This window comes from Phalacrocorax aristotelis, chromosome 4 (genome assembly GCF_949628215.1).
Source record: "Phalacrocorax aristotelis chromosome 4, bGulAri2.1, whole genome shotgun sequence".
Classification (NCBI taxonomy): domain Eukaryota; kingdom Metazoa; phylum Chordata; class Aves; order Suliformes; family Phalacrocoracidae; genus Phalacrocorax; species Phalacrocorax aristotelis.
In genome coordinates, this window is record NC_134279.1 from 71,311,032 (window position 1) to 71,335,208 (window position 24,177).

Sequence of the window (24,177 nt, forward strand, 5' to 3'; positions counted from 1 at the left end):
GGCTTCTGGTGACACCTTTTTTTTTTTTTTTTTTTTTTTTTTTTTTTTTTTTTTGGATTGGAGTTGTTACCGGACTCCAAAGGATCCCAGTCTTCTGCCCAATTTAGCGTGTGCTCATCCTTACGTCACTGCAGGTTAGGGTGGAATCAAGTGAAATATCACGCTGCTGTGTAGTACTCCTAGGGGAGAGAGCAGGGCTTTTTGGGTGCTTCTGACTGGTTGGAAATTGCTCAGAAAATCACACAGTATTTGTATTATATTGATACATTTTACAATGCAGTCAGATTTGCTGAGGGCTAAGAGGTTGCTTTGTTGCAGTCAGTGTCATATAGTATATAATATTTAAGCTTTTCTTTTCCTAATAAGGAACAAAGTAAATACTTCCACTTTTTTGCAACTCCAATTATTTTAAAAATGTACTAAATAAACTGTTACTAACAAGCTTATTGCAATAACTATAAAGGCACTAATGAGAACAGAGATGCCGCTACACAATAAAGTAATGCATGAACACTTAGGAAGGTGCAGTCTTTGTCTCAAAGCAAATGTAGTTGAAATTGATACAGAAAGTAACAACTGAAAATTAGTACCAGGATGAAGGAGGGAGGATCCAAGAATAGGTTTAAAAGGTGCATTAGTTCATCAGTTTCAACAGCTGAAATCAGAAGTTACAGAAATATTTTTGTGCTGTTACAGACACAGGAAGAGAATGTGTAGTGCAAGAATATATAAGATCTGATTTGCGTCAGCATTGTTGTGCGTGAGTTGTCAATCCAAAATCTGGCATAGCTGCCTTCACTGCTGTTAGCAATAGCTTATGAAGACTTTCTAATTAAAGAAAGGAGGGGGGAAAAAAAGGAGGAACAAAGGAAAGAAAACATAGAGCCTATGATTATCATGGTAACAGCGCTTTCTTGATAAAATTATGGTCATACACTTTCCCTATGAGTAGTAAACCAGCCAGGATTTCATGCGTCTACCTCAAAGTACGCTTTCATCATAAGCAGGGCTTGGAGGAGCAGGAGCATCTGGTAGTCCCCCCCGCCCCAAACTGTTAGTCTGTGCAAACAGTGCGTTTGCATTACTCTGACACTGGACCTCTCTGTGCTAGTTAGCCGTGTTGTCTGCACCTGGGACTTCTAGTGAGTCGGAAGAGAGCTGCAGACAGGAAATCATCCTGCAGTACAGCCAGAGCAGATCATGTACAAGTAGCGTGCTAGTGCTGCTGAGAGTCGCTGCTGTAACTGTTTTAGTCTAGCAGCTGCTTTATTGCTATAATAAATTTCAGCTGGGTTTCAGACCAGTAGCTCAGATGTCTAATAAAATGTCTTTCAGTAGGAAATATTTGAAGGGAGCAAATGCTGTAATCCATTCTTAGCAGCTATGATTCCTACTGTCGTTTCATTGCTTATTCTAGGGGGCCCAGTCTCTGTTCTTAGGGCTTGATGCATTTAATTCCATGCTAGTATTAATGAAAGTTAATTGCCTTGCGAATTTCCTGCAAATTGTGCTTCCTTTCAAATTATGAAGAGATCAATGTCAAATAACTTATTTGATGTGACAGCTTTTTTGATGCGAGTAAATCTTTTCCTACAAAAAGTAGTGTTCTAATAAATAGTTCTGACTATTTCTTCTGACAGTTAATTTTCTGCGTGGTTGCAGATTTAATACACGTGGGTTATTCAGGTTAGGTCTGAATCATGACAGATTAATAGCTTTTGTGAATAAAAACAGATCCAGAAAAATAAGCGTTGTTACTTATCTTTAACAAGGACTAGTTTCTGGCTGAGTGTTTGCCTGCTACTTGGTGACCAGGAAAGGACTCAGCTGAATTGCTTCCTATTACACTGTTCTTTTTAAATGGGAAAGCTGTTGCTGTTTCCTGTGCGCGTGTGTGTACAGACAAAAAGTCTTAATTCTGCCATGTAAGTATTCTGTACCAAGACATTTTTATATGGCGTGTGACTGTATAAAAATGGCGAAAGAGTATACAAAATCTGCACTGCATGATCAGTAACCCAAAGAGGGGGCAGAATTTGAACGATTTCCACTCGTTATAAAAACATCGCAATGAGATGTAAAAATAGAGAAAAAGTAAAATCCTAAGGATCCTAAACCTGTCACCTGAATTTGTGCAAATGGTTTAGTTTCGTCTTGCTGCTTGTAAAATGAATGTATTTTCCCATTTTCCTAAAGTGCGCTGATTTGCAGAGGAACTGGATACTTGGTGACACATTGTTCAAATAATCTTAGGTATTAAAAAGCAGATACTGCAGAAGACCTTTGATTATTAGAATTTGTTGTGAAAACACATTCATTCATATTCTATACCTATATATATATGTATGTGTGTATCAGTTCCATTGTATTTTTAAATGTAAATCCGAATTTCCTAAATAAAAAATGGGAGGGGATAGAGAACCACTGTTCGATCCATCATACTTAAAGAAATTCTGCGTTAAAAGATGTGGAAAGGATTTCTTTAAATTTGAGGGTTTGCTGACCTCTGCTGGAGAAATAAAACATCTCCGTAAAACTGCAAAGAATTCTGCAGTGCATCTGGGGAGAAATGGTCTCTTTCTACTGAAGGAAAAAAAATCACTGTAACTCTTTTCCCTTATAATACTACAATGTGATTCCAGGAAATCTAATTCTATTCACTTGCTGTATGATGTTGTTAGTGGCAATGAAAACTGCTCTGCATGGTAGTGAAGTGTTGGGTAGAGGAGGGAGTAGCGAACATCTTGGTGTTCCTGGCTGCAAGGCTGTCAGCATTTTGAGGAAAGGAGAAATGTGCTCTTGGCAGTTAATGAAAATGCAGTTCTAGCAACTGCGAGGAGGTGCTTGCTTCTGCTGTTACCTTTACTCTTTGGGGATCTCATCCATTCAAGCATGCTGAGCCACCATCTTATCACAGCTATCTATGCATGCTCTCTGGACATCTTGTGTCTTCCTCTCAACTCACTAGAGTTTAAACTGATCTTTTCTCCAAAACTCGTGCTATTATTACTTTTCCAATCGATCAGGCCTGGAACACAGAGTTAATTCTGCACATCTCCTTCATCTGATCCACAGAATTCCCTTTGCAGTATGTCTTAAGATTCAGCTTTTTGTGTTCTCGCAGCTAAAGCTGCATCAGTCCTCAACTCTGAAGTGATGATTAAATATGCCTTTGATTATACCTGTGGCCAGTGCATGTCTGTGGTAAAACCATGTATATTGTTTCTTCTGGTGTGATCCGAGAAAACTGGAGACCCAGACTGATAGCAAGATCCCTTAACTAGTGTACAATTTTATATTGTTTCATGTATTGCTATGCAACAACTAATAGAAGTACTTTAGAAATAAAAAAGCATTCAGATATAAATATTTTAGAAGCCTCAGATTTAACTAATAATCACTCTGTGTACTTCTGTGAGTATCCAAGACATTTTCTTGTGCAGTAACTCTGAAAATTTTACTCCTTTTCAGGATATTCACATTGTACAGCAAATCTTTGCCACTAGACTTGGCATGTCGCGTCTGGGATGTGTTCTGCCGTGATGGAGAAGAGTTCTTATTCCGTACAGCCCTGGGAATATTAAAACTTTTTGAAGATATTTTGACCAAAATGGACTTCATTCATATAGCCCAGTTTTTAACAAAGCTACCAGAGGACTTGCCTTCAGAAGAATTCTTCACATCTATTGCTGCCATTCAGATGCAAAGTAGAAACAAAAAGTGGGCTCAGGTAAGGAGCATGTAAGGATCTTTGATAACAGATGATTGTACTGTACTCATGAAAACGGGGTTTGGCAACAGCTGGAAGAATTATTTAACAGGGCTAGTGTTCGATTTTACAGGTAGGTAGGACTATGTAGCTCACTCCATGCTTTTAGTATACAGTCAGGAGAGTGGATTCCCTGAGCTTTTTTCCTCTGGAAAGGGAGAGCTCAGTCAACATTCAAAATTGAAATGTTGGGTGGAGTCGATATAATTAATAAGTTAAAGTCGTATGATACTTTACTTCAGAGGCTGCTAGCAGCATTACAACTTAATATTTAAGAGCAGAAATTCACTCTTTGGGAGAAGATGACAACTTGTCAGGACACATCATCATACAGGCATTGTCTTATTATGCTTGAGGATCTAGTTTGCCTCATTTTGGGCTGTGAAGAGGTGACTACATCTCTGACTTCTTCACTGGAATTTATCACTAAAGCCTTTACTTCAAAAATTGTGGTCTCATTACTATAATTCCAGCTAAATTCCAGCTTAAATAAAAAAGGTAGAAGTGCATCATCTGAATGTGGAAATTAAGTGGCTGTAACAGCCATCGTGCTGGAGAGTTAGGTCAAATGTACTCCATAGCATTTGGAGTGTAAACTCCATTTTGGTCCCTTCAAAGCAGTACTACAGCCTCTTCGTGAAATAAGCTGTAATAGAGCTCTGCCCAGTTTATGCATTCTTTTTTGCAGTGAAACTGAAAGGCGTTGTTAAACGTAGTGGTTATGGGAGTTTATGGTTCTTTACTGGAGTAAAAGTCTGCCTGTAGATGGGGGGGACTGCCAGCTTGCTATTTGAGATAAGAATTTTGAACCCTCACAGTAGGATTAGATCGCAGCTTTCTGAGCCATATCTTGGGCATCAGGGGGAGCACAACCTGTGCTGCCCAGCTAAGAGCAGCATGCTGCCAGCATTTCCTCCCTGACATGGCTTTCCTCACAGCTTATTTTGCATTTACTTTCTAGTCTTGGTCATAAGTTGCTAGTACAGATCCAGCTTTGTTTCTATCCTTAAGAACATTTTTCAGCCAGCAATGCCTCCACAAGTAACCTCCCAGTCTTGTTCCTTGTTCAGGTGATTCACTTTCTTTGAATGTCTTGTGTGGAGGAGGATCATATACCAAATCAATTCTCAGCCTACTGCTGTTTTCCTTTGCAAAGGAGGGGAGATGGTGGTCCTGTTTTGCCAAGTAATACAAGCAATAGGCTTGCCTAGCCAGTGGTTTTCAGTCTTTGACACCTGTGAAGGTTTAGTGGTGATTATCACAACAGGAGGAAGACTTCAAAGTAACCTAGCCCAAGCAGTCTTCCTCAGGCTCTTCATCTAGAATTCCTGATTGTTTTCACTTGTTGTGGCAAACTGAAGAAAAAAATGCTGCTGAACTGTGGTGCAGATAGATCTCAATACAGTTAGCATGCTGCAGGGTTGGTATTGCCTGACCTCTTACCTGCCTTGACTTCTGCACCAACTGGCTTTCTTCACCAGGTTGTTCCATTGCTGAGTATGTTTGCATGAGGAAGGCCTCTTCACTTTCTAGCCTGCTATCCTTTTCCAAGCCAGAAGTGGGTAGGGGCTATGAATTTGCTCATATCCTGGGATTTCTCAGTTGCTGAGGTATCGCTGTTGGAACCAACCTAGAAGCATTAAAAAGACAGAGAGTGTTTGGGATTATGTTTTCTATTACTAAGATGCTACCGGTGATGACCTCTTACCTGTCTTCTGGTTTTTTAAGTTCATCGGGATGAGTATGGACTCAGAAAGCTGAACTTTGCAGTCCTAGGACAGACAGGCTTTTGGTAGCTTGTGACTTGGTTGCACAGGCGGACTCATAGCAGCGCTGGGTCTGTGGCAGCCCCACAATATGCTTGAGAAGCCTGGCTGCAGTTGGGACGCTCCCTAGGTGGGTAATTATTTCTGACTATTGTTGCAGGGGTCAGATGCTTCGCTGTAGTATCCATGTGTTTTCTTTAGGGAATTACCTTTTCAAAGTAGCACAATGAATGTCTGGTGTGATGGATGCACTACCTATAAGATAAACTCTAGGGGGACTGAGTGACCAGGGGCACTAGTTCCCAGAGGGTGCAGAGTGCTCTTGAGTTTAGGAAAGTGGGCTTTGTGTTCCCATCTCTAGCGTCATCTTGTTTGGTTACAGTAACTGTACTGCATAAGCAAGCAGCAGAGGTTGAGGTTCTGCTTCTTTGTAGGAGTATATTTGGTCAAATTCAGCTGCACATCTCAACAGGAGGTGTATTTGGCACTCAGAAAAACGTCCACTTACTGAACCTTTCATCTTGCCGCACCATGGTAATTATGGTCCTGATATCCTGTGGGTCACATTCAGGCGTGATGATGTGTGTAGGAACTCATCTAAAATGTTATGGGCTGCTTATGAATCTGGATCCCACAGTCCTGGTTCCCTCCTCAGACGAGCTGGTTTATGTTTTCCGTCTCACTCCATTTTCCTTTGGTCACTGACAATGTGATCAGGAAACTAAATACCAAAAGGAGTCCTAGTAAATCACAGACATGGCACTTCTGATAATAAGGACTCTTGTTATCAAGAGAAACCTGCAGGCTCTGTTTTTCTTCTGGAATTACCTATGAAGAACTCCAGGGCCTTGTGCCAATACAGCCTTAGCCTGAAATATGAGTGGCTATTGATACACCCACCGCTTCACTGTCAACAGCAGAGAAATAGAGATGGCAGAACAGACTAGACTGTTGGCTTGGCATTTCTGTAATCTCTATGCTTCTAATCTTAGCTCCATAAGGTTTTCCAAATAACTAAAGAATCTGAGCTCTGTTAGTTGGCTTAATGTTGATATGTTTTTCTGCTTTTCTGGATCAGTATTTTGGTGGTGTTCTCTAGTTCTTTAAAAAGGTTAACGTTTTTCCACCAAGGACATTGTTACTATGGCACTTGAAACTCTCCTAATGCCATTTGATTGAGGAGCTGTTGATTTACCCTGAATCTCTGTGAAGAGGACTTTGTGGAAATCTCTCTTCAGTTGTAGAAATTGCTGAATGGCCAGCCAGCTGTGGCTCTCTTCAGACCCAAGTTGCACTCTTTTGTTGCAACAGCTATGGTTGCTTTCACACTGAGGCATAGGCAGTGTTGTGTGGTTGCCCTATGAGCAATTTAGATCTACCTCCTTTTAATTCTGTTGGTGCAGAGGTTGGCTTGAAGTCGGTCAGAGAGAGAAAAGAAGGCTGGTTACTTATAACTGCAATTCTTTGAGATGAAATGTCCCTCAGTACGTTCAATTCCAGGGTGATTCTGGGGATGCTGCTGGACTTCTTCAGCAAAGACTAACTGTAGGGCAGGGGGTGCGCTAAGCAGCATGAGGGCTAACAAAACAAAGTTGTGCATCAGATAATAGGAAATAGAAATTTGCATTGTGGGTGCAAGTGCAGACTTTTTGCTTCAGAAAAAAAGGTAAGCAGATCTGGAGGCAGTGATGTGCTCTAGACAAGCACCAAGCAGCGCTATGGTTAGTCTGTCCTGAACTCTTAGATAATGTCATATTGCTCAGGCTGCTTGCTTGCTGTGTTTTTAGCCAGCCCGTTTGTCTTGAGAATTATAACTTCCCCTCAGAAAGCGTCCTTTAATAGTGCTAGACTTGTGTAATCTGGGTAAGAATCTCATCTCCTGCCTTCAAAACTGTGTGTTGGGAGGAGATTGAGTTTAAACCTTCGTTAAATCCATTTTTATCTACTGTGCCACAAGAACTTAGGGGAGAGGTCTCCATCAGTGGAGAGGTTCTCTAAATTTAGTTACATTTAATAGTTAAAATAGCACTGCTCAGAGATAATTAAATTGGAAACTCTTCAGACAGTGATTTATGGAGTCACTTTTTAAATCTAATATTTTTTTCTCTGTCATTCCTTGAAACTTCTAGATACTGGCTGCTCTGCAGAAAGATAACCGGGAAATGGAAAAAGGAAGTCCTTCACTCAAACGTTAAAACTACAATTGCCCCCTGTGACTCACGGGAAAAGAGCTGAAGTGGCAGAATTATTGAGTACTATTTGACATGTGTGAGCCTGCAAATCAAAGTAATATTTCAGACTTATGTTTAGTAGTAGGATAGCCTTAAAGGGGAGAGAGGAAAAAAGAGAAGGGGGGAGAAGGAAGGAAATCGGGGGATAAAACCCTTATAAGTGAAATCGAGGCTTAGCCTTACACTTTTAGTGGAATGAGCATTTGCTGTAGACAGCGGTATACATTCTGTACTTCTGATGAGGGCAGTGAAACTAAACAATATTAAGGGTTTTATTTAAGTTTGTGGTTTTTTCTTTTGATGTTTCAAAAGACAGCCTTCAGCGAAATCGATTGCTTTGAAAGCTGTTCCCCAGTTTCATTCTTAGGCAGGATATATTTCCCATACCCATAAGAGTAGCTGGATCTGGATTTTAAATAACTGGTGCTGGAATTTATAGTTAAATGATGTAAGGACCATTTCCTTAGAAATGCTTCTTGTTTTATTGGCTGTGGGTCCCATTTACCAAAGAAATTGTGTAGATACAGAACTACATTCCATTCTTTAATAAGAAAAAGTTAAGTAGAAAATAGTCTTGGAAGAGAAGTCAAGCTAGCAGTGCAAAGCCAATTATTCTTCAAGATGCCTTGGAAACCTTTGTGTCCAATCTGAATCCATATATAAGGAGTTCCATTAATCAGACTAGATTCCAAACTCATCAGAGAGGTTCTGATATTAAGCTGGCATCACTTCCCAGTTGTGCTCTCTTTGTTTAAACACAGGGTCACATACTACTAAACGTGTGTTTCCATGTCTCCCTCTTCTGGGGCAGTGCTGTTTCAGGGTGTTCTTGCTTATCGGCTGCTTATTCCTGTGCTGCCTCTCCAGTTGTGCTGATAAAACTTGTGGGCTGGGCAGATAAATTAAGAAATGATTAAAAGCAATTTAATAGTTATTTTAAACCCAGCTCTGCTCACTGGCAAAACTGAGGAGGAAGGGTGTAGGGGTGAGGTTAGGTAAGCCAGCGTTGCTGCTGAAAAGAGAATGTTCTGTGGCATCTCCTGAAGCTGCTGCCGCCACAGCGGGAGAGCGTTACATGGAGCTGATCCATACGAGGCAACAAGTGAAAGAAGTTGGGGCATGTGCCAGACAAATACTATCAGGATAGGTACAAGCTGTCATTTCCTACCATTTTATCCAGCCTCTAACACATGGAAGCAAGTTACAGAGACGGCAAACTCTGGTTGCATGTATACAGCTTAGATCCCCTCTACATTCAGATGAATGTTGAACTGTAAATCACGAGTGCCTCTGATTTACAAGAATGTTTGTATGGTGTAAAATCTGTTTTATAAATAATGACGATCATTGAAAAGGGAAACTAACTGAAGCAGTATTTGTGTTAACTGTAAACAGGCGTTACTAAATCCTCCAGCTATATAGTCAGCGGTTTCCCAATGCTCTTCGGTCTGTTTTATGCTGATTATTTTGGCACTGTCTGAATAAAAAAAAAAGGAGAATAATAGTTGCACACTGCTCAACTCAACATACAACGTAAAGGACTGCGGGACATACTCAAAATACTGTCATTTAGTACAAACATTGTTTCTGTGAGGGATAGTTTGACTGTAATATTAAAGAGAGTGGGGGCAAGATTCCCTGGTAAGTGAAGACTCGTGATCTCATTGGAAGATGTGTAAGGCAAATGCAGTTTGCAAGCCTGATACCTCAATGGCCTCTTTTCCTGTCCACTTCATGTACCTGGCGTAATGGATGTGGGTTTTTGTTGGCCATCTTAACCCCTCCATAAGACTTCTTCTAGGTCATCACTTACTGAAAATAGACATCAAGATGATGATACGAAACACGTGTTAATTCTCCCAGAATTTGTGTGGCTTTGGTCCTTCCATGACCGGTACGTGTATGCTACATTGCTTTGAAGTGCAATAGAAAGCTGGAAGGTCAGTAAGTGGGTGTTTTTAATATTACTTTTTCTATTACTACAACAAATATGCCTTTCTCTGAAGGATATGAGAGGCCTACCATCTGAAACATTTGCACTATGCTTTTAAATGATTTATCAAACACAGAGACAACTTTTTCCTCACTGTACATTTTTTGGTTGTACTGTAACTGGCTTTGTGATTTAAGTCTTCATTGCGACTGGATTTGTATTTCCTTTTAAACCAAGTCTACATGCGTGGCTCATTTGTCTGGTTAAAATACATTCTTTAGCCACTAGGTATCTTTGCAGCCATCAACAGCCTGTTCTCCTTTTTCTCTTCTTAGTAAGATGTTGAATGTAACAGTGAAAATGGGCATAGTTGTAGGGGAAAAGGCCTGCTGCAACACATGTGCACTGTTTGTTACTTGCAAATGTAATTATTTGTTCTGTGATTTGATCTTTCTGTTTTTAGAAGATGTATATATTTTCTGAATTATTTCTTTGTGTATATAAGGTATGTTCTTTAATGAAGAAAAGCAATGCAATAAGGAGCTTTGCACAGTTTGTTTTCAAACAAAGTAACATGTTTTTTAAAAAATGACCTGCCTAAAGATGCAATTGTCTCAACTTCTCAGTAACTTGATTTGAAGGTAATGCTTGAATTTTGATAAAACCAAGATGAGTAGTAAGGGCGTAGAATTACTTGCCACTGAGCTTTCCAAGCTTTTTGCAGCATACCAAATCTAATAATTAGCTATTAAGGAAGACTTCTGTAATAAGTTCAGGGATTGCACAAAAAATTTTGACAATGTTATTGTTCAGGTGCTTGAGAGTATCTGTAACATGATGCATGAGATATTCTTTCATTGAACAAGTGTCCCTGTCAAGCAAAGTTTTGTTTCTTCATGGGTTTAAGGAAAAATAAGAATGCTGCAATACATCGGAAGCCTGCAACTACCACCGCTCATGCAGCAGATTAGAGAAACCAGAAAACTTTAACCAGGTTTGGAATTCTGTATGACCTGCACTTTATAATAAAGCCGTTTTGCAACTTTAATCAGCAATCATTAACGGTATTTCATTTAGTAAAGAAATTAATTTGGGAAAAAAAGGTACCTTGTAACAACTTATTTTTGAATGTTTTAAAAACTAGGATGACATATAGACAACTGTTGATACATCCCCTGTACATCATGTTTAAATCGGTTTTATGTAGTTATGAAGTTTGTTTTGTTTAGATATGTGTATCAAACTGGAACTTTTTTCAACTGTAAATATATGGTTTTGTTAAATAAAGTAATGTAAAGTTATCTTAATCACCTATTGTCAGTGTAATTCAGAAATGAAAAATTCAAGTACCTGTCTGGTTTTTTCCACAGGCTGCTTTAGCGGTTTTTGTCTGTCCAGAATCAGGAGTTCAGGATATTTAAGCATTGCAGGTGGAGGATTTTTGGTGATGCTTTCCGAGGTCTCATGTTAAAGTACCTGTTATATTACATGGGACATTTATAAGATTTGATACTTACGGTGCCCATGGTTTAATCCATTTTGTAGGCCTTTCTCTGGACTAGGTCTGAGATCTGATAAATTTATTATGAAAAATAGATGTAAATACATCTTTGTGAGATGCGCAGAACTCGGAAATGCTTGAATACCTTATCCTTTCTTTGTTTTAAAAGAAGAAATCTGGGTTTATTGCAGGTATCATAATCATGGGGCATTTTTGTGCTCAAGGCAGTATTCTTTCAATTCTTACATTCTTACATAGGCATAACTTGAGAGATCAAAGTGAAGAAGCTTTCAGTTGCTTACTTAACTGAAATGAAGTTAAAGCACCAAATAAAAGATAGATAAAAGCAGGGGAGAGAAGATAGTACCTGTGCAATGAGACTCTGTGGGGAACGCCATCAAAGACGGCTGCCATGGTTCTAGTTTCTCCAGTAAACACGTCTCTCAATTCCTTGTACTGAAGCACCTCACTGCTTCATGTGCTGGATTAGAATGTAAAATCAGAGCTGCTTTATGTAAGCCTATACCAATTTGATACCAACAGGGCTGTATATTGTATGTACTGCAGGAGTTGCCCCAAACTGTTCAAAACTAGAGCTACTTTTCCTTACTTGTTTTCCCAGTATGAATTCCAGTCGGTTTGAAGAGAAGTTAAGTGCTTGCCTGCATGCCAGCACGAGATGAGGAAAGATAGATACTGCTTCATGACGGAATGTCTTCCTATATTTACAGGAGAACAGAAGTCCTTAATCTTTGTCATCGGAAGGCTGAGGTAGCAGTGGGTTGTCTCAACAAGTCAGTGCTACGAAAAGTCCTGGAGACAGTGTGCAAAGCTTAAGCCAGTGTCTTGTAGTATTTGCTTCAGTACAGGGAAAGTAATATCAACCTCATTTGCACCCTCATTTCTTGCCTCCTCCAGACGTCAAACATGCAGCAACAAAAAGCACGTATTTTCCTTGCTGCTCTTCCTTTATCTGTCTACAGGTAGTTGCTTGACAGTGTTTTAAGGAATTAAAGGAAGGCTTATATGCCTTAAGCCAAAAGCAGCAAAAAGTGTAAAAATTTTCCTGGAAGGAATTTGTAAGAAGTCAAAACAGGAGAGAGTAACCTGTCTTGGGGACATGACTGCTGATCATCCTTAATCATTTATGAAAATGGTTTTGTGGAACACCAGAGGCTGCTTGCCTTGCCCGATCGCTACTCTGTCAGCAAGAGCAGAGCTCACATTGGGTAGGGAGGGTTAAGATGAAAGGTACTGATTTTTGCCTCTCATTCTGAGGGGTTGGCAGTTACACTTGTCTCCTTTTAGTGTCCAGCAACAACAGACAGAGGTAGATCTACTGGTATGTTGTGGAAAGCTTTTGAATATTAGCTGTGTAATGTCTCCTCATGAATAGTGTGAGCTACTGATGATACAGAGTACTTCAGTTGTTTGCAGAACAAGAGCCTGCACTGCTCCACTGTGTTTATGCAATAGTTCTGCAGAACTGTAAGGACCTCAGGAGAATATGACCAAATTGCTACAGCAGGGTTGCAGTAAGAATAAGGAATTATCAGTCTCTCATTTCACTATGACAAAAGAACAAGATTGAAGTCTTCAGTAGTGTAATAACCACTTTAATTATGTTTTGTCTTTTAAATATCCAGGCAACTCAGATAACCTAGTTCAGAGATTATTTAAAAGGAGAAGGTGTAAAGCCATTCTAGAAATGTCATTATGGTAGTTTATCTACTTTTTCTCTCCACATGATGTCATTCAGTGACTTGTGGACTTTGTTTAAATGCACCTGCAACTTATTTTGGAACTAGAACCAGCAGTTCAAATGCATCTCAGCAACACAGGTCCCACAGGCTCTGAGTCCCACCTGGGGTGGAAACCTAAAAGACTTTGTTCCTACTCTTTATCACTGGGATGTGCCTTCCATTCTGCCAAATTCACAGCCATTGAAAGCTTAAATCTGGGCCTTTAATACCCAACTCCAACTATGAGAAATGGGTCTATAGAAGAAAAGTGGTGGCATCACATGTAGAAACTAACAATCAGCTAGGTAGAACTGACTCAGTAATGGGGCACAGCAGCTAGTGATGGCCTGTAAGGAGCCATGAAGGTTGCAATTCCTTCAGTAATGAGAACACAGGATATCGGAGCTACAGTGTTTTACTGGTCTATGATGATGTTTCTATGTTCTTGACATCCATCTCATGCCTTAAATCAAAAATATTGCTACAGTAGCAGCAGCAAGAGCTGCAAGATGCAGATCAGCTTCATAGTCACTGTTTGCTAGGGAGGAGTTGGAGTTTAAAGAACACATTGCTTTGAAAGGGGAAGCTGCTGCCAGTAGCTAAAGCTCTGTCAGCTGTACTGTCATAAATGCGTAACTGTTTGTTGCTCCCTCCCTTTCAGTCTTTTTTTCTGGAATTCTGATACGCTGTAGTTGAGCAGTGCAGAGGGGACTGAAACGGTGATGGATTAACACTACTCTGACCTCTTCACACACTGTGAATAAGGAGGATGAGGCTGAGGACCCCCTAAAACTGTAATATCTGAAAGGCCAAAGGAATTAAATACAGGCATCTTATCACTGAAAACTAGTTTATATTTATACTATAAAAATAGTTAATATACCTTTCTTCCTGTGCACCACCAAGGCAAACTTGGCAGCCAATTATGTTCATGGAATGGGCAAGCGAGATAGCGCTCCAGTAGTGCATTGGCTGAAGGCAGCTTGTGCCCAGTATTGACAATGAGCTTCTCTCCATGTCTCAGCCACATCTATGAAAATAACCCCTCACCACGTACCCAGACAGCACGCGCATTTATTGTACAGATGAGGCTGATATGGAATTATAAAATCCATACAGAGGGTGGCAGGATGAGGATTTGAGTTAGGGTATGGGGTGAGTGCTCTGCTTCAACATTGCCAAGGCGTTGAAGGACTGAATGCCAGCATGGTTTTCTAGAAGCACAGGCTTCTGTCTGTGGCTTTTTTTGTTTGTTGAAGATAGGCAAATGCATCTGGTCTCATTCAAAATGAGTAACTGCTGTAATCTCTTTGTTGAATGCATAATACTGACACATCACTTAAAAAAGGTTTTTTCAGGAGCATGTGTGTCACGTATTCCCCAGGGCTTAGCAAAAAGAAAAAAAACCCTGCATGTTAAAAGTTAGAATTATGGAAAACTCCTTTGTTTATTTCTTTCTCATGCCTTCTTTTCTCCAGTCATCCTCAGGAAGGAAAGGGGAGTTGGCTTCCTTGATTTTTTCCTGAATTCCCCTACAAGTGAGGATCAGACCAGCATGGTGACGCTTCAGTGTTTCCAACCGCTGACTCAGCAGCTCTATGGTATCCACCTTTTCCTCAAAGTCCCGAAGCAATATCTCATTTCCAAGCAATCCCTGATTCTGCTGCAATTTCAAATTGTTTCTCCGCAGTCTGTCTCTAGCCTGTTTGGTTCTGGTCAGGATGTCTCTCTTCTGTGCCAAGGTGGTCTCAATGTCCATCAGTTCAGCTTTTCTGCCTTGGTTCTCAGCTTCCACAAACTGTAGTTTTTCCCTGAACTGGCTGAGAATATGCACCGCATTCGATACCTTCTTTTTGAGCTTCAAGACTTCATTGCTGAGAATGTCAATCTTTTCGCTGTGTTTCTGATTCTCTTTCTTCATATGCTCCAAGTCCATAAGATGTTGGCCCTCGACCCGCTCTCCCTGAGCTTTCAAGCTGGTTTCAAGGTTTTGGATTTCATGCTTCAGCTTGATGTTTTCCACACGAGCCTGGAGGAGGAGAAGAAAAACAAAACAAGAATCATTCTATTTCTTTAATCCTTGCCTTGCCCGGGGAAGAAGCGATCCTGGTTAAAATAAGTTATGACAGTAATACAGCTTAAAGGGGAGAAAAGCACGTCACACCTCCTGTTAGGGGTGGCCGTGAGAGGAAGGCGCGTGCCTTCCGGGCGGCCTTCCCGCTCGGGGGGGGGCGGGGCGGGGCGGCGCGGGGTCCCACCTCACGCACTCGCTGCTCCTTTTCCCTTTCTCTGGCCTGGATGCGGTCCACCACCGCCGCCGCCGCCGCCTCCCCGCCGCCGCCCGGCCGCCGGCCCAGGCTGGAGACGGCCACCGCCTTCTTGCGGGCCTGGAAGGCGGCCCACTCGGCCTGGGCCCGGGCCTGCCGCTCCTCGCCGCTGCGCCGCTGCGCCGCCGCCCGCTCCCGCCCGGCCGCGGCCTCCCGCTCCCGCAGCTCCCGCAGCTCCCGCAGCCGCAGGAGGCGCTGGCCGTAGGCCATGGGCCCGCCCGCCGCCGTCTCCGTCTCCGCCCGCCGCCGCCGCAGGAGCCGGCCCAGCTGCATCTGCAGGCGGGTGCTGGCCTGCCGCAGCCGCTCCCGCTCCTCCGCCAGCCCACCCAGCTGCTCCAGCAGCGCCGCCCGCTCCCGCCGCTCCTCCTCGCTCTCCTCCTCAGCCGGCGCAGCGGGAGGCGCCTCGCCCGCGGCTACGTCCCTGCCCCTCGCCGCCGCCGCCTCCTCGCCGACACCGCCGGCTGCTGCCGCAGGGGACCCCGGCACCGGCACCAACTCCGGCTCCTCCGGCACTGCGGGATCCTCGGGCCCCGGAGACCCCCCGGGGGGTGCCGGGCTCGGCCGCGCCCGCCCCGCCGCTGCCATGGCCGCGCCGCGCCCCGCTTCCCTCGTCGCCCGGGCAACGGGACTCGGCCCCGCCCCTCTCCCCCCGGCGCCGGCCCGGCCGCGTCCCCTCGCCCCGGACCGCCACTCAGCAACGGGGTCACCCCTCCGATTGGTCGCGGGAAAGGAAGACGGGTCCTGATCGGCCAATCCTAGCCCTTTATTCTATTTAATACCCCCCGCGCCCAGGCGGACCGGCCTCCATTGGCCGGATCTCCGAGACGGGAGCCAAGCCCTCCACTCCCATTGGCTACCCGCAGTGGGTCTCCTCCCGCCGGTCGCACCGCCATTGGCGAGACCGGCGCGGGGGCGTGCCGGCGCGTGCGCGTGGCCGGCGGGCGGGCGGGGTAAGATGGCGGAACTGGGGAAGAAGTACTGCGTGTACTGCCTGGCCGAGGTGAGCCCTCTGCGCTTCCGCTGCACCGAGTGCGCCGACATCGAGCTCTGCCCCGACTGCTTCTCGGCAGGTGCCGAGATCGGCCCGCACCGCCGATGGCACGGCTACCAGCTCGTCGACGGCGGCCGCTTCACCCTCTGGGGCGCCGAGGCCGAGGGCGGCTGGAGCAGCCGGGAGGAGCAGCTGCTGCTGGACGCCATCGAGCAGTTCGGCTTCGGCAACTGGGTAAGGGCGGGCGGCTCAGCGGGGCTGCCGAGCGCAGGGAGAGCCGCGGCCGGAGCAGCGGCCGGCCTCCCGCACCTGCCGGTCCCTCCGGCCCCACGCGCGCCTCCCCGCCGGCTTCTGTCACGGGTCCCGCACCCTCCCCTTCCCGCTCGTCCCTCCTGTCTTCCCGCACGCCGCGGCCCTCGGCGTGCTGTCTGCCTGCCGCCTCAGCCTGCGGCCAGGCTCGCTTTTGAAGGACAGCAGTAAAAGCATCGTCGGCTGATCCATTAGTTGTTACTGGATTGTGCATTGCTCCCTTAAACGTAAAGACTCTTTCAAAATCTTAAATGTTTATGATCACTGTAGCTAATTTTAGCTCTTAAATAACTAAAAAAGAGTAAATGCTATCTTTCCTACAGTATATACTATCTGTCTTTATTTCTGTATTGCTTGAAAAGTACTTCAGTGATGCAATATAAATGAGCAAAATCCAAACAATGTAGTGATCTCAGTGCTGGCTTGGGACTGAGAAATCTTCCTGGTGACAGTAAACTGGCTGTTCCATAGAATCACAGAATGCTTTGGGTTGGGAGGGACCTTTGAAGGTCATCCAGTCCAACCCCCCTTCAGCGAACAGGGACATCTTCAGCTAGATCAGGTTGCTCAGAGCCCCGTCCTGCCTGACCTTGAATGTTTCCAGGGATGGGGCATTGACCACCTCTCTGGGAAACCTGTGCCAGTGTTTCACCACCCTCAGTGTAAAAAATTCCTTCCTTACATCCAGTCTAAATTTACCCTCCTTTATCTTAAAACCATTACCCCTTGTCCTGTCACAACAGGCCTTGCTAAAGAGGTTGCCCCCATCCTTCCTATAAGCCCCCTTTAAGTACTGGAAGGCCACAATTAGGTCTCCCCAAAGCCTTGTCTTCTCCAGGCTGAACAACCCCAACTCTCTCAGCCTGTCTTCGTAGGAGAGGTGCTCCAGCCCTTGGATCATTTTGAGAGAGTGATGGATGCTTGGGAATCACCACATGGATCCAGTCTCTCAATGGTCTTCCTGTACCTGGAGGATCTGATACAGCTTGCCTTAGTGATGTCTCCAGTGCTGTTTTCATGGCTTACAGGCCCCTGTGCACTTGTAAATACTTGTCTGGACCTAAAAATGCGGATCTGATGGAAACTTGGCTAATATCAGTATTGCTAGAAAAGTTTGGGTATTGTGAATTGCCTTCTGAGGAGCAGGGAACAAGAAGTCATGTTCTCCCCTGAGTGCACATTATGCTGGAGATATAATGGGAATCAGTTTATCACTCCTCCTTGTTTTCTGTTTAGGAGGACATGGCTGCTCATGTGGGAGCATCCCGAACTCCTCAGGAGGTGATGGAACACTACGTGAGCATGTACATCCACGGCAACCTGGGAAAAGCCTGCATCCCTGACACTATTCCGAACAGAGTCACGGATCACACCTGTCCCAGTGGCGGCCCCCTTTCTCCTAGCTTGACCACGCCGCTCCCACCGTTGGATATTTCAGTGGCTGAGCAGCAGCAGCTGGGATACATGCCGCTTCGGGATGACTATGAGATCGAATACGATCAAGATGCGGAGACTCTGATCAGTGGCCTTTCAGTGAACTATGATGATGATGATGTGGAAATAGAGTTAAAGAGAGCTCACGTAGATATGTACGTAAGGAAACTCAAGGAGAGGCAACGGCGGAAGAACATTGCACGAGACTATAACTTGGTGCCAGCCTTTCTGGGGAAGGATAAAAAGGACAAGGAGAAAGCTCCCAAACGAAAGATCACAAAAGAAGAGAAAGAGTTGAGGCTGAAACTGAGGCCTCTGTACCAGTTCATGTCTTGTAAGGAGTTTGAAGACTTCTTTGAGAACATGCACAAGGAGAGGATACTTCGAGCAAAGATCCGTGAGCTGCAGCGGTATCGTCGAAATGGAATCACCAAGATGGAGGAGTCGGCAGAATACGAGGCAGCCAGGCATAAACGGGAAAAGAGGAAGGAGAACAAAAACATCGCTAGTTCCAAGAGAGGGAAGGAAGATGGCAAAGAAGGTGAATTTGCTGCCATTGAAAACCTGCCTGGCTTTGAACTCTTATCGGACAGGGAAAAGGTGCTCTGCAGTTCTCTAAATTTGAGTCCTGCACGTTATGTGACTGTAAAAACTATAATCATTAAAGACCATCTCCAAAAAAGACAAGGAATTCCTTCCAAGAGTCGCCTTCCGAGTTACTTAGATAAGGTACTGAAGAAAAGGATTTTAAACTTTCTAACAGAAAGCGGTTGGATATCCAGGGATGCTTCATGAAACTCGGCTGAGCTGAAAAAACCCAGCAGAGGCCCGCTATAGCCTCAAGGACTCTGTTATTTTTGCCTTCCTTCCCCAAGGATACAGGAATTATGTCACTTAAAAACAAAAACAACAGCAACAAAAAAAGCAAATACATAAACCCCCACAGTATTCATGATCCATGGTTCAAATAGACTTCTGCTTTGGATCATGGGAAATACTTAATCGGCAAACTTCTTCATTGGATTTCACTGCTTTTGGTACATTACTAGAACAGATTTTTGTCATTGCTCAAGTCCAGTAGTGCCAGGGTAGTTACTTTACTCCTCTCACTGTTGGACAAATGAATATCAGTGTAATCCTTGCTTTTCTTTGAAGGTGGGAGATAGTTTCCAGCAAATGAAACTTTCTTCTCCATTTGTTTTTTGGTGTAATGCTGGCAGCAAAGTGAAGCTTACAAAAGTCCTGAGCTCAGTGAGTGGGGATTTTTGTGACCATCGCTAAGCTTTCAGAATGTTTTCCTTAGTAACTACAGCCTAGGTGCTGGGACAAGTGGGGTGAGAGTTTTGTCAAGAATACAGCAGGGGTGAGCTGTGGCAGGGGAGAGGAAGGAAAGAAAGGTGGCAGGCGAGATGCCTTCAGGCACTTGTGCTGTGGAAAGGGTTCTTGAAGAGCTACTGTCACACCCAGCTGGTCCGGACATACAGCTTTGACTTGAGTTTTTGCTGAAGCAGACCCCACTGAAGCTTTGATGTTAACTAGCTAATGGCAAAGTTGTGGGAGTGCAGAGCAGCTGTGGTGCTCTGTTCCAGAGAAGGGTCAGCACTACTGTGAAGTGGCCAATTTGGGCCAGAAATGGGGTTTGGGACGATAGGCAGTGAGTTGTCTGGCAGTGGTCGGGAGCCTTGGGCAGCAAAAGCACTGTTTATTCTTGTTGGGGGAGCTTGTTCCTCCTCCTTTGGTGCCAGTAACTTCTGAGCTTGTATGGGCTGAGGAGGTGTAGCTGCCATCTCCTGAATTTGATTGGGAGAGACAGGGAAAAGGCGCGAGGTTCTCGAATGGAGAATGATCACGGAGATTAGTTTTTAAAAACAAAAAATGAGAAGTTATACAGATTAGGTCAAAACACACAGCTGATGTATTCCTACAGTACGGAGCTGTAAATCAAGCCATTGCAGGGTTCTAATTGCACATACCTTGAAACGTGCCATTGCAGGGTTCTAATTGCACATACCTTGAAACGTACCAGACTAAACCCATTGAAGTTGAAATTACTGACATGGTAGGAGAACTGTGAATGCAGCCCACTGCAGCGAGAACAGTGCATCTTGAGAGGTAACTCGTAATGACTAGAGTCTGAACTGGATGTTCACGACAGGCCCCGGCTGGTGATGCAATGCAGCACATCGCAGAAATGCCAGATCTGTGGTGCTGTTTCAGTAAGATCTACTGATTCAGGAAAAGATGTTGAAGGAGGACTAGAAAAGGATTTTTATGCTCATTTCATCCTTAAATTCCCATGCTGGTATTTAACCAAATCAATGAAAAGTGGTGGTTGCCAGGTGGAGGATGGCATGGTATTACTTGTGCCTAAGCTTCTCTACCGGTCACGTCCAGACCAGGACACTGTGAGGGGAGGCCGGCTGGGCAGATCTTCTGGAGTGCAGGTGTGCCAAAAGGTGGAACTGGACTGGCTTCAGAGCAAGTGCAAGCACTGGAAATGTCACCTGGGTTTGATGCTTTGGGCTGTAGTCGGTGAGGGTACCACAGAATCTTAAAACAGTATTAATTCTGTGACTTGGCAGAGGTATACTGCTCAGAAGTGGGGTTTAGTTAATATATCCAGCATTACCAAAATAGTGTTAGCAGTGAGTTTAGAATAAAAGGGGTAAAATTACAAAGCCAGCATTTCTAAGAAAGAAAAAAACCAAAACTCTAGTGCCTTTTTTTTTTTTGAGCTTGTGATGTTATGTCCCTTCAAAAAAGGTAAGGGCTATGTCCTCTTGGATGTAATACTTTGTTTGGCTTACCTTTAAGTGGCTTGTCATGGAATACTCGAGGGAAAACTGTCTCTCCTTGGCAGCAGAGGAACTAACTGCAGTGTGCTGAGCAGCTTTAAGAACCACTTCCACCCTATATGCACGTACAAACAGCACTCAAGTTCACAAGGTATAAACCCTTGGTTATTTTCTCTGTCCTACTCCTGTGGAAAGGAAGCTCAGCCTTTCTGGTGTTCTAGTTGTGCAATTTGGTTCTTCCTGTAACTTGTTACCTAACGGCCATAACATACCATTACTGATAGTGTTCTGGAGCCTCAACTCTGCATGTAGCTAGGAGGTTAAAAGAATTGATTTGGTTTGGTTTTTTTATTAATGATTATTTTTCTCAAATCAGTGATTTTTAATATATATTTAAATTTCTACACTGTTTGGCACATCGAGGTCTAACTAAAGCAATAGTCTAAAGCCCATCTGATCAATAACTTAAAAAAAATCTAGGCACCAATGAGTCATATAAATGTTGAAGTGAATTCTGCATTTACACTTTGTAGTTTAAGTCCTCAGCCCCTCCAAAATGTTTCTTTGGTGCTAGACGTAACTTATTGAACATCAAAATGAATGTAAAATAAAGTATTTTTAATGTATGAAATATGGATATCAATATTTATTTTATACTTGCAAGCAAATTCAAGGTGGTAAATGTTTGCTTTAGCAAATACTAGTCCCTTGGAAAGGGCTTCCCTAGAAGCAATGTCTCACTGTCAGCTATGCTTTTAATTTTAAAGGTGACTTGCACTAGAGGATGCTGCTGTTCCATATTTTCACATGGAACAGATTTACCCTAAGCATTCCTTTGTTATGAGCTGCTGTTTTTTTGATTGTTTGTTTGTTTTTTAAGTTGAGATACAGTTATGTTAATCCAGCAACTCACTAGAGCTATGCTGCTTCTCTTCTGTGGTGAAGGGGCTGAGAAAAAACATGGCAAAGAGCTCTTCAACTTGTATCTTGTGTTGATCTGGAAGTGCTTCCTGTACTATACAAATAACCTAGCCTTCATGTTGCTAATGAAAAGGTGTTTTATATGCTTAATGCTCTTGACTTTTCTAATTAAAGATATTACTAATGATAGTATCTGTCCTAACGGCGTTGATGTAAGCTTATGAAAAAGCAACACTCCATAAGCTGTTCAAAATACTGATCTTGTGCTACTGATAGAGGCAGCAATATGTCTGTTTTAATGCTGTATGTTTACTTCAATCAGTCCAGTCCCAGTGATGTTTTACAGTAATACTTGCTCACTAGGTAACAAGGGAGCATTAATCTCCATTCTGTGTGTACTACCCAGTGCAGAGGGGCTCATTACAGAGTATTCTGGATAGAGACCCTCCTGCCCTATGTTCCGTTGTGGTCCCAGCAAGCATTAAGAACAGTGTCAGTAGGTTTGCACGAGTCTTTGACCATGAACTGCCTTGTAAATCACGCAGACTAAGCACTCTGCCATTATTTTCTTGTGTGGCAGCTGCATCCAATTTCTTTGCAACTGTAATGGACTTCGTTAACCTTTTGGTTTAGTATTCCTTCTTGCAAAATGTTTTTGCATGTGCCCCAGTTGATCTTAAGTGATGACACATTAAATACTGTGAAGGAAGGTACTTGGTGAGCACATTCAGCTCATCAGCTTCTTCCTTAAAGGGAACATTGCACTCATTTGAATAGTGTACTGGTGTAGCTGTGCCAGACACACAAATGCCTGTGCGGAAATCATGTAAAACCTAAGTGATGTTGTGCACACTCAGCATTTTACTAGGTTTTTGCATTGTATATTGGTAAATAAACTTGTATTAAAGTTTCTTTCCATTATTGATTTAATGGTAACGTAGCTTGCATAATGAGAAAACGGCTTACGTCTTTGCAGTAACAAATGGAGATGCATTTTTAGCCCAATGATGATGGGTGGAGAAGGAGTCTTTATGAAATAGCTGAACAGAGGTGCTGGTGGTAGCTTTGTTGGATGCTTTTATGCTTAAATTTCATGAACCACCTCCCTCTGTTCTTCAGTTTCTTCCGTGCTGCTGACTGTTGTATGGCAGAGTGCACAGGTGGTCTGAGCTCTCCATGCTCAAGCCTCTCCGAAAGGGCAGGCCAAGGAAGAGGAACTACTTCAATTAAATAGTTATCAGCTGGAAATATTTCTGAGTCTTGTGCTGAACACTTAACAGTAACTTGTGTTTAAGAACACCCTGAATGAAGTAATGTAGTCCAAAGATGACAGTTTGTGTGAGGCACTGGGAAGCTCAGTAACAAAATCTTAATGTGCTAGGGCAGAAGCTGTCCCTTTGGTTTTGACTGCCCTACTGGAAAACTTCTATACTGATGAAGTAGTTGTTAGATGTTGTTTAAATCCAGAGGGGTTGGCAGGAGGCAAACACCAATGTGACAGTTCTTAAGAAGTACATAAATTGACCCTGTCCCTTTATAGCATAGCAGTTGAGCATAGGTTCCAGTCAAAGTGTAACAAAACCATTTCTTCAATCCTACTTCACATAGCTACAGTGTGCTCTCACCCAGATGGAAAGAAGCTACTTCCAAACTAGAGTATATGGAATCCCCCCCTGCTTTTTTTCCCCTCTAGTTTTACACTGAAGATTTTGATCCCTGTATTTGATTAGTTTAAAAAATGAACACTAGTTGCCTTCTCACATGCACCAAAAATTATTCTCCCTCCCTGCCCATCAAAGCATTGATTTTTCATTCTTAGAGTTGAGAAAGAAGGAATGACTCCTTAAACATGACTAACCCCAACAGTAGTATGCACTTAGGTTGTTCCTGGTTAACTGTCTGGTTCCCTTGAGGAAAACCAGCACTGGAAAGTTAGTCTTAAAGAACAAGTAATCACTTCTCACCATGAGTAGGTCTAGTGTACAGTAAGCTGTGGGCACCGCTGCATCTGAACAACAAAAAAGAATCTATACTGGACCTTAAAGTAAGAAGCTCCTTAATCCAAGACAACCAGAAACAAGGGTGAAAAATTCACAAGTACCAGGTCCTAATAACATGCCTAAGTATGAGGTTGCCATCCCATGTTTTAAATGTATGGGCTTTGAGGATACAAGAGGGCAGATGCTTTGTCAGTGCTGTAATTTGCCTATCCAGGTGACCAGTCAAATAAATGTAGGATGAAGCTTTCAGTTAATCCTGTATTGTATTTTAGCCTGATTCTGCGGGACTGGGAGCGGCACGTGGAGTTAGACATGTATGGGAAAAGTTCTGTTGCAACTTAAGATCCAACTGAGTAAATGCAAGAAACTAAGATGAAGCTAAGTTCACATTTTTGTTTGAGCCACTTACATGCAATTATTTATGTCATTCTGAAAGACAGTATGTATCAAACTCTCAG

General features: G+C 43.4%; 3 protein-coding genes across 7 annotated transcripts in view; 2 read left to right on the plus strand and 1 right to left on the minus strand.

Moving 5' to 3' along the window:
- TBC1D14 (TBC1 domain family member 14) overlaps positions 1 to 11,006 on the plus strand; it is a 73,394-nt gene extending 62,388 nt beyond the window's left edge. For all 5 annotated transcript variants that reach the window (XM_075091927.1, XM_075091926.1, XM_075091929.1 and 2 more), the window contains 2 exons: positions 3,472 to 3,730; positions 7,665 to 11,006. In XM_075091927.1, the coding sequence (XP_074948028.1) occupies positions 3,472 to 3,730; positions 7,665 to 7,730 (325 nt within the window). In that variant the 3' untranslated portion in view covers positions 7,731 to 11,006. The remainder of the gene's footprint in view (positions 1 to 3,471; positions 3,731 to 7,664) is intronic.
- A 1,795-nt stretch (positions 11,007 to 12,801) lies between these two features.
- CFAP184 (cilia and flagella associated protein 184) lies at positions 12,802 to 15,867 on the minus strand. Its single transcript, XM_075091932.1, has 2 exons — positions 15,201 to 15,867; positions 12,802 to 14,971 (listed from the first exon to the last, which is right to left on the minus strand). The coding sequence occupies exons 1-2, from the start codon at positions 15,852 to 15,854 to the stop codon at positions 14,390 to 14,392; spliced, it is 1,236 nt and encodes a 411-aa protein (XP_074948033.1). The 5' UTR covers positions 15,855 to 15,867; the 3' UTR covers positions 12,802 to 14,389.
- A 169-nt stretch (positions 15,868 to 16,036) lies between these two features.
- On the plus strand, positions 16,037 to 22,631 carry TADA2B (transcriptional adaptor 2B). The gene is made up of 2 exons (XM_075091933.1): positions 16,037 to 16,494; positions 17,806 to 22,631. The coding sequence occupies exons 1-2, from the start codon at positions 16,225 to 16,227 to the stop codon at positions 18,796 to 18,798; spliced, it is 1,263 nt and encodes a 420-aa protein (XP_074948034.1). The 5' UTR covers positions 16,037 to 16,224; the 3' UTR covers positions 18,799 to 22,631.
- The last annotated feature ends 1,546 nt before the right edge of the window (positions 22,632 to 24,177 follow it).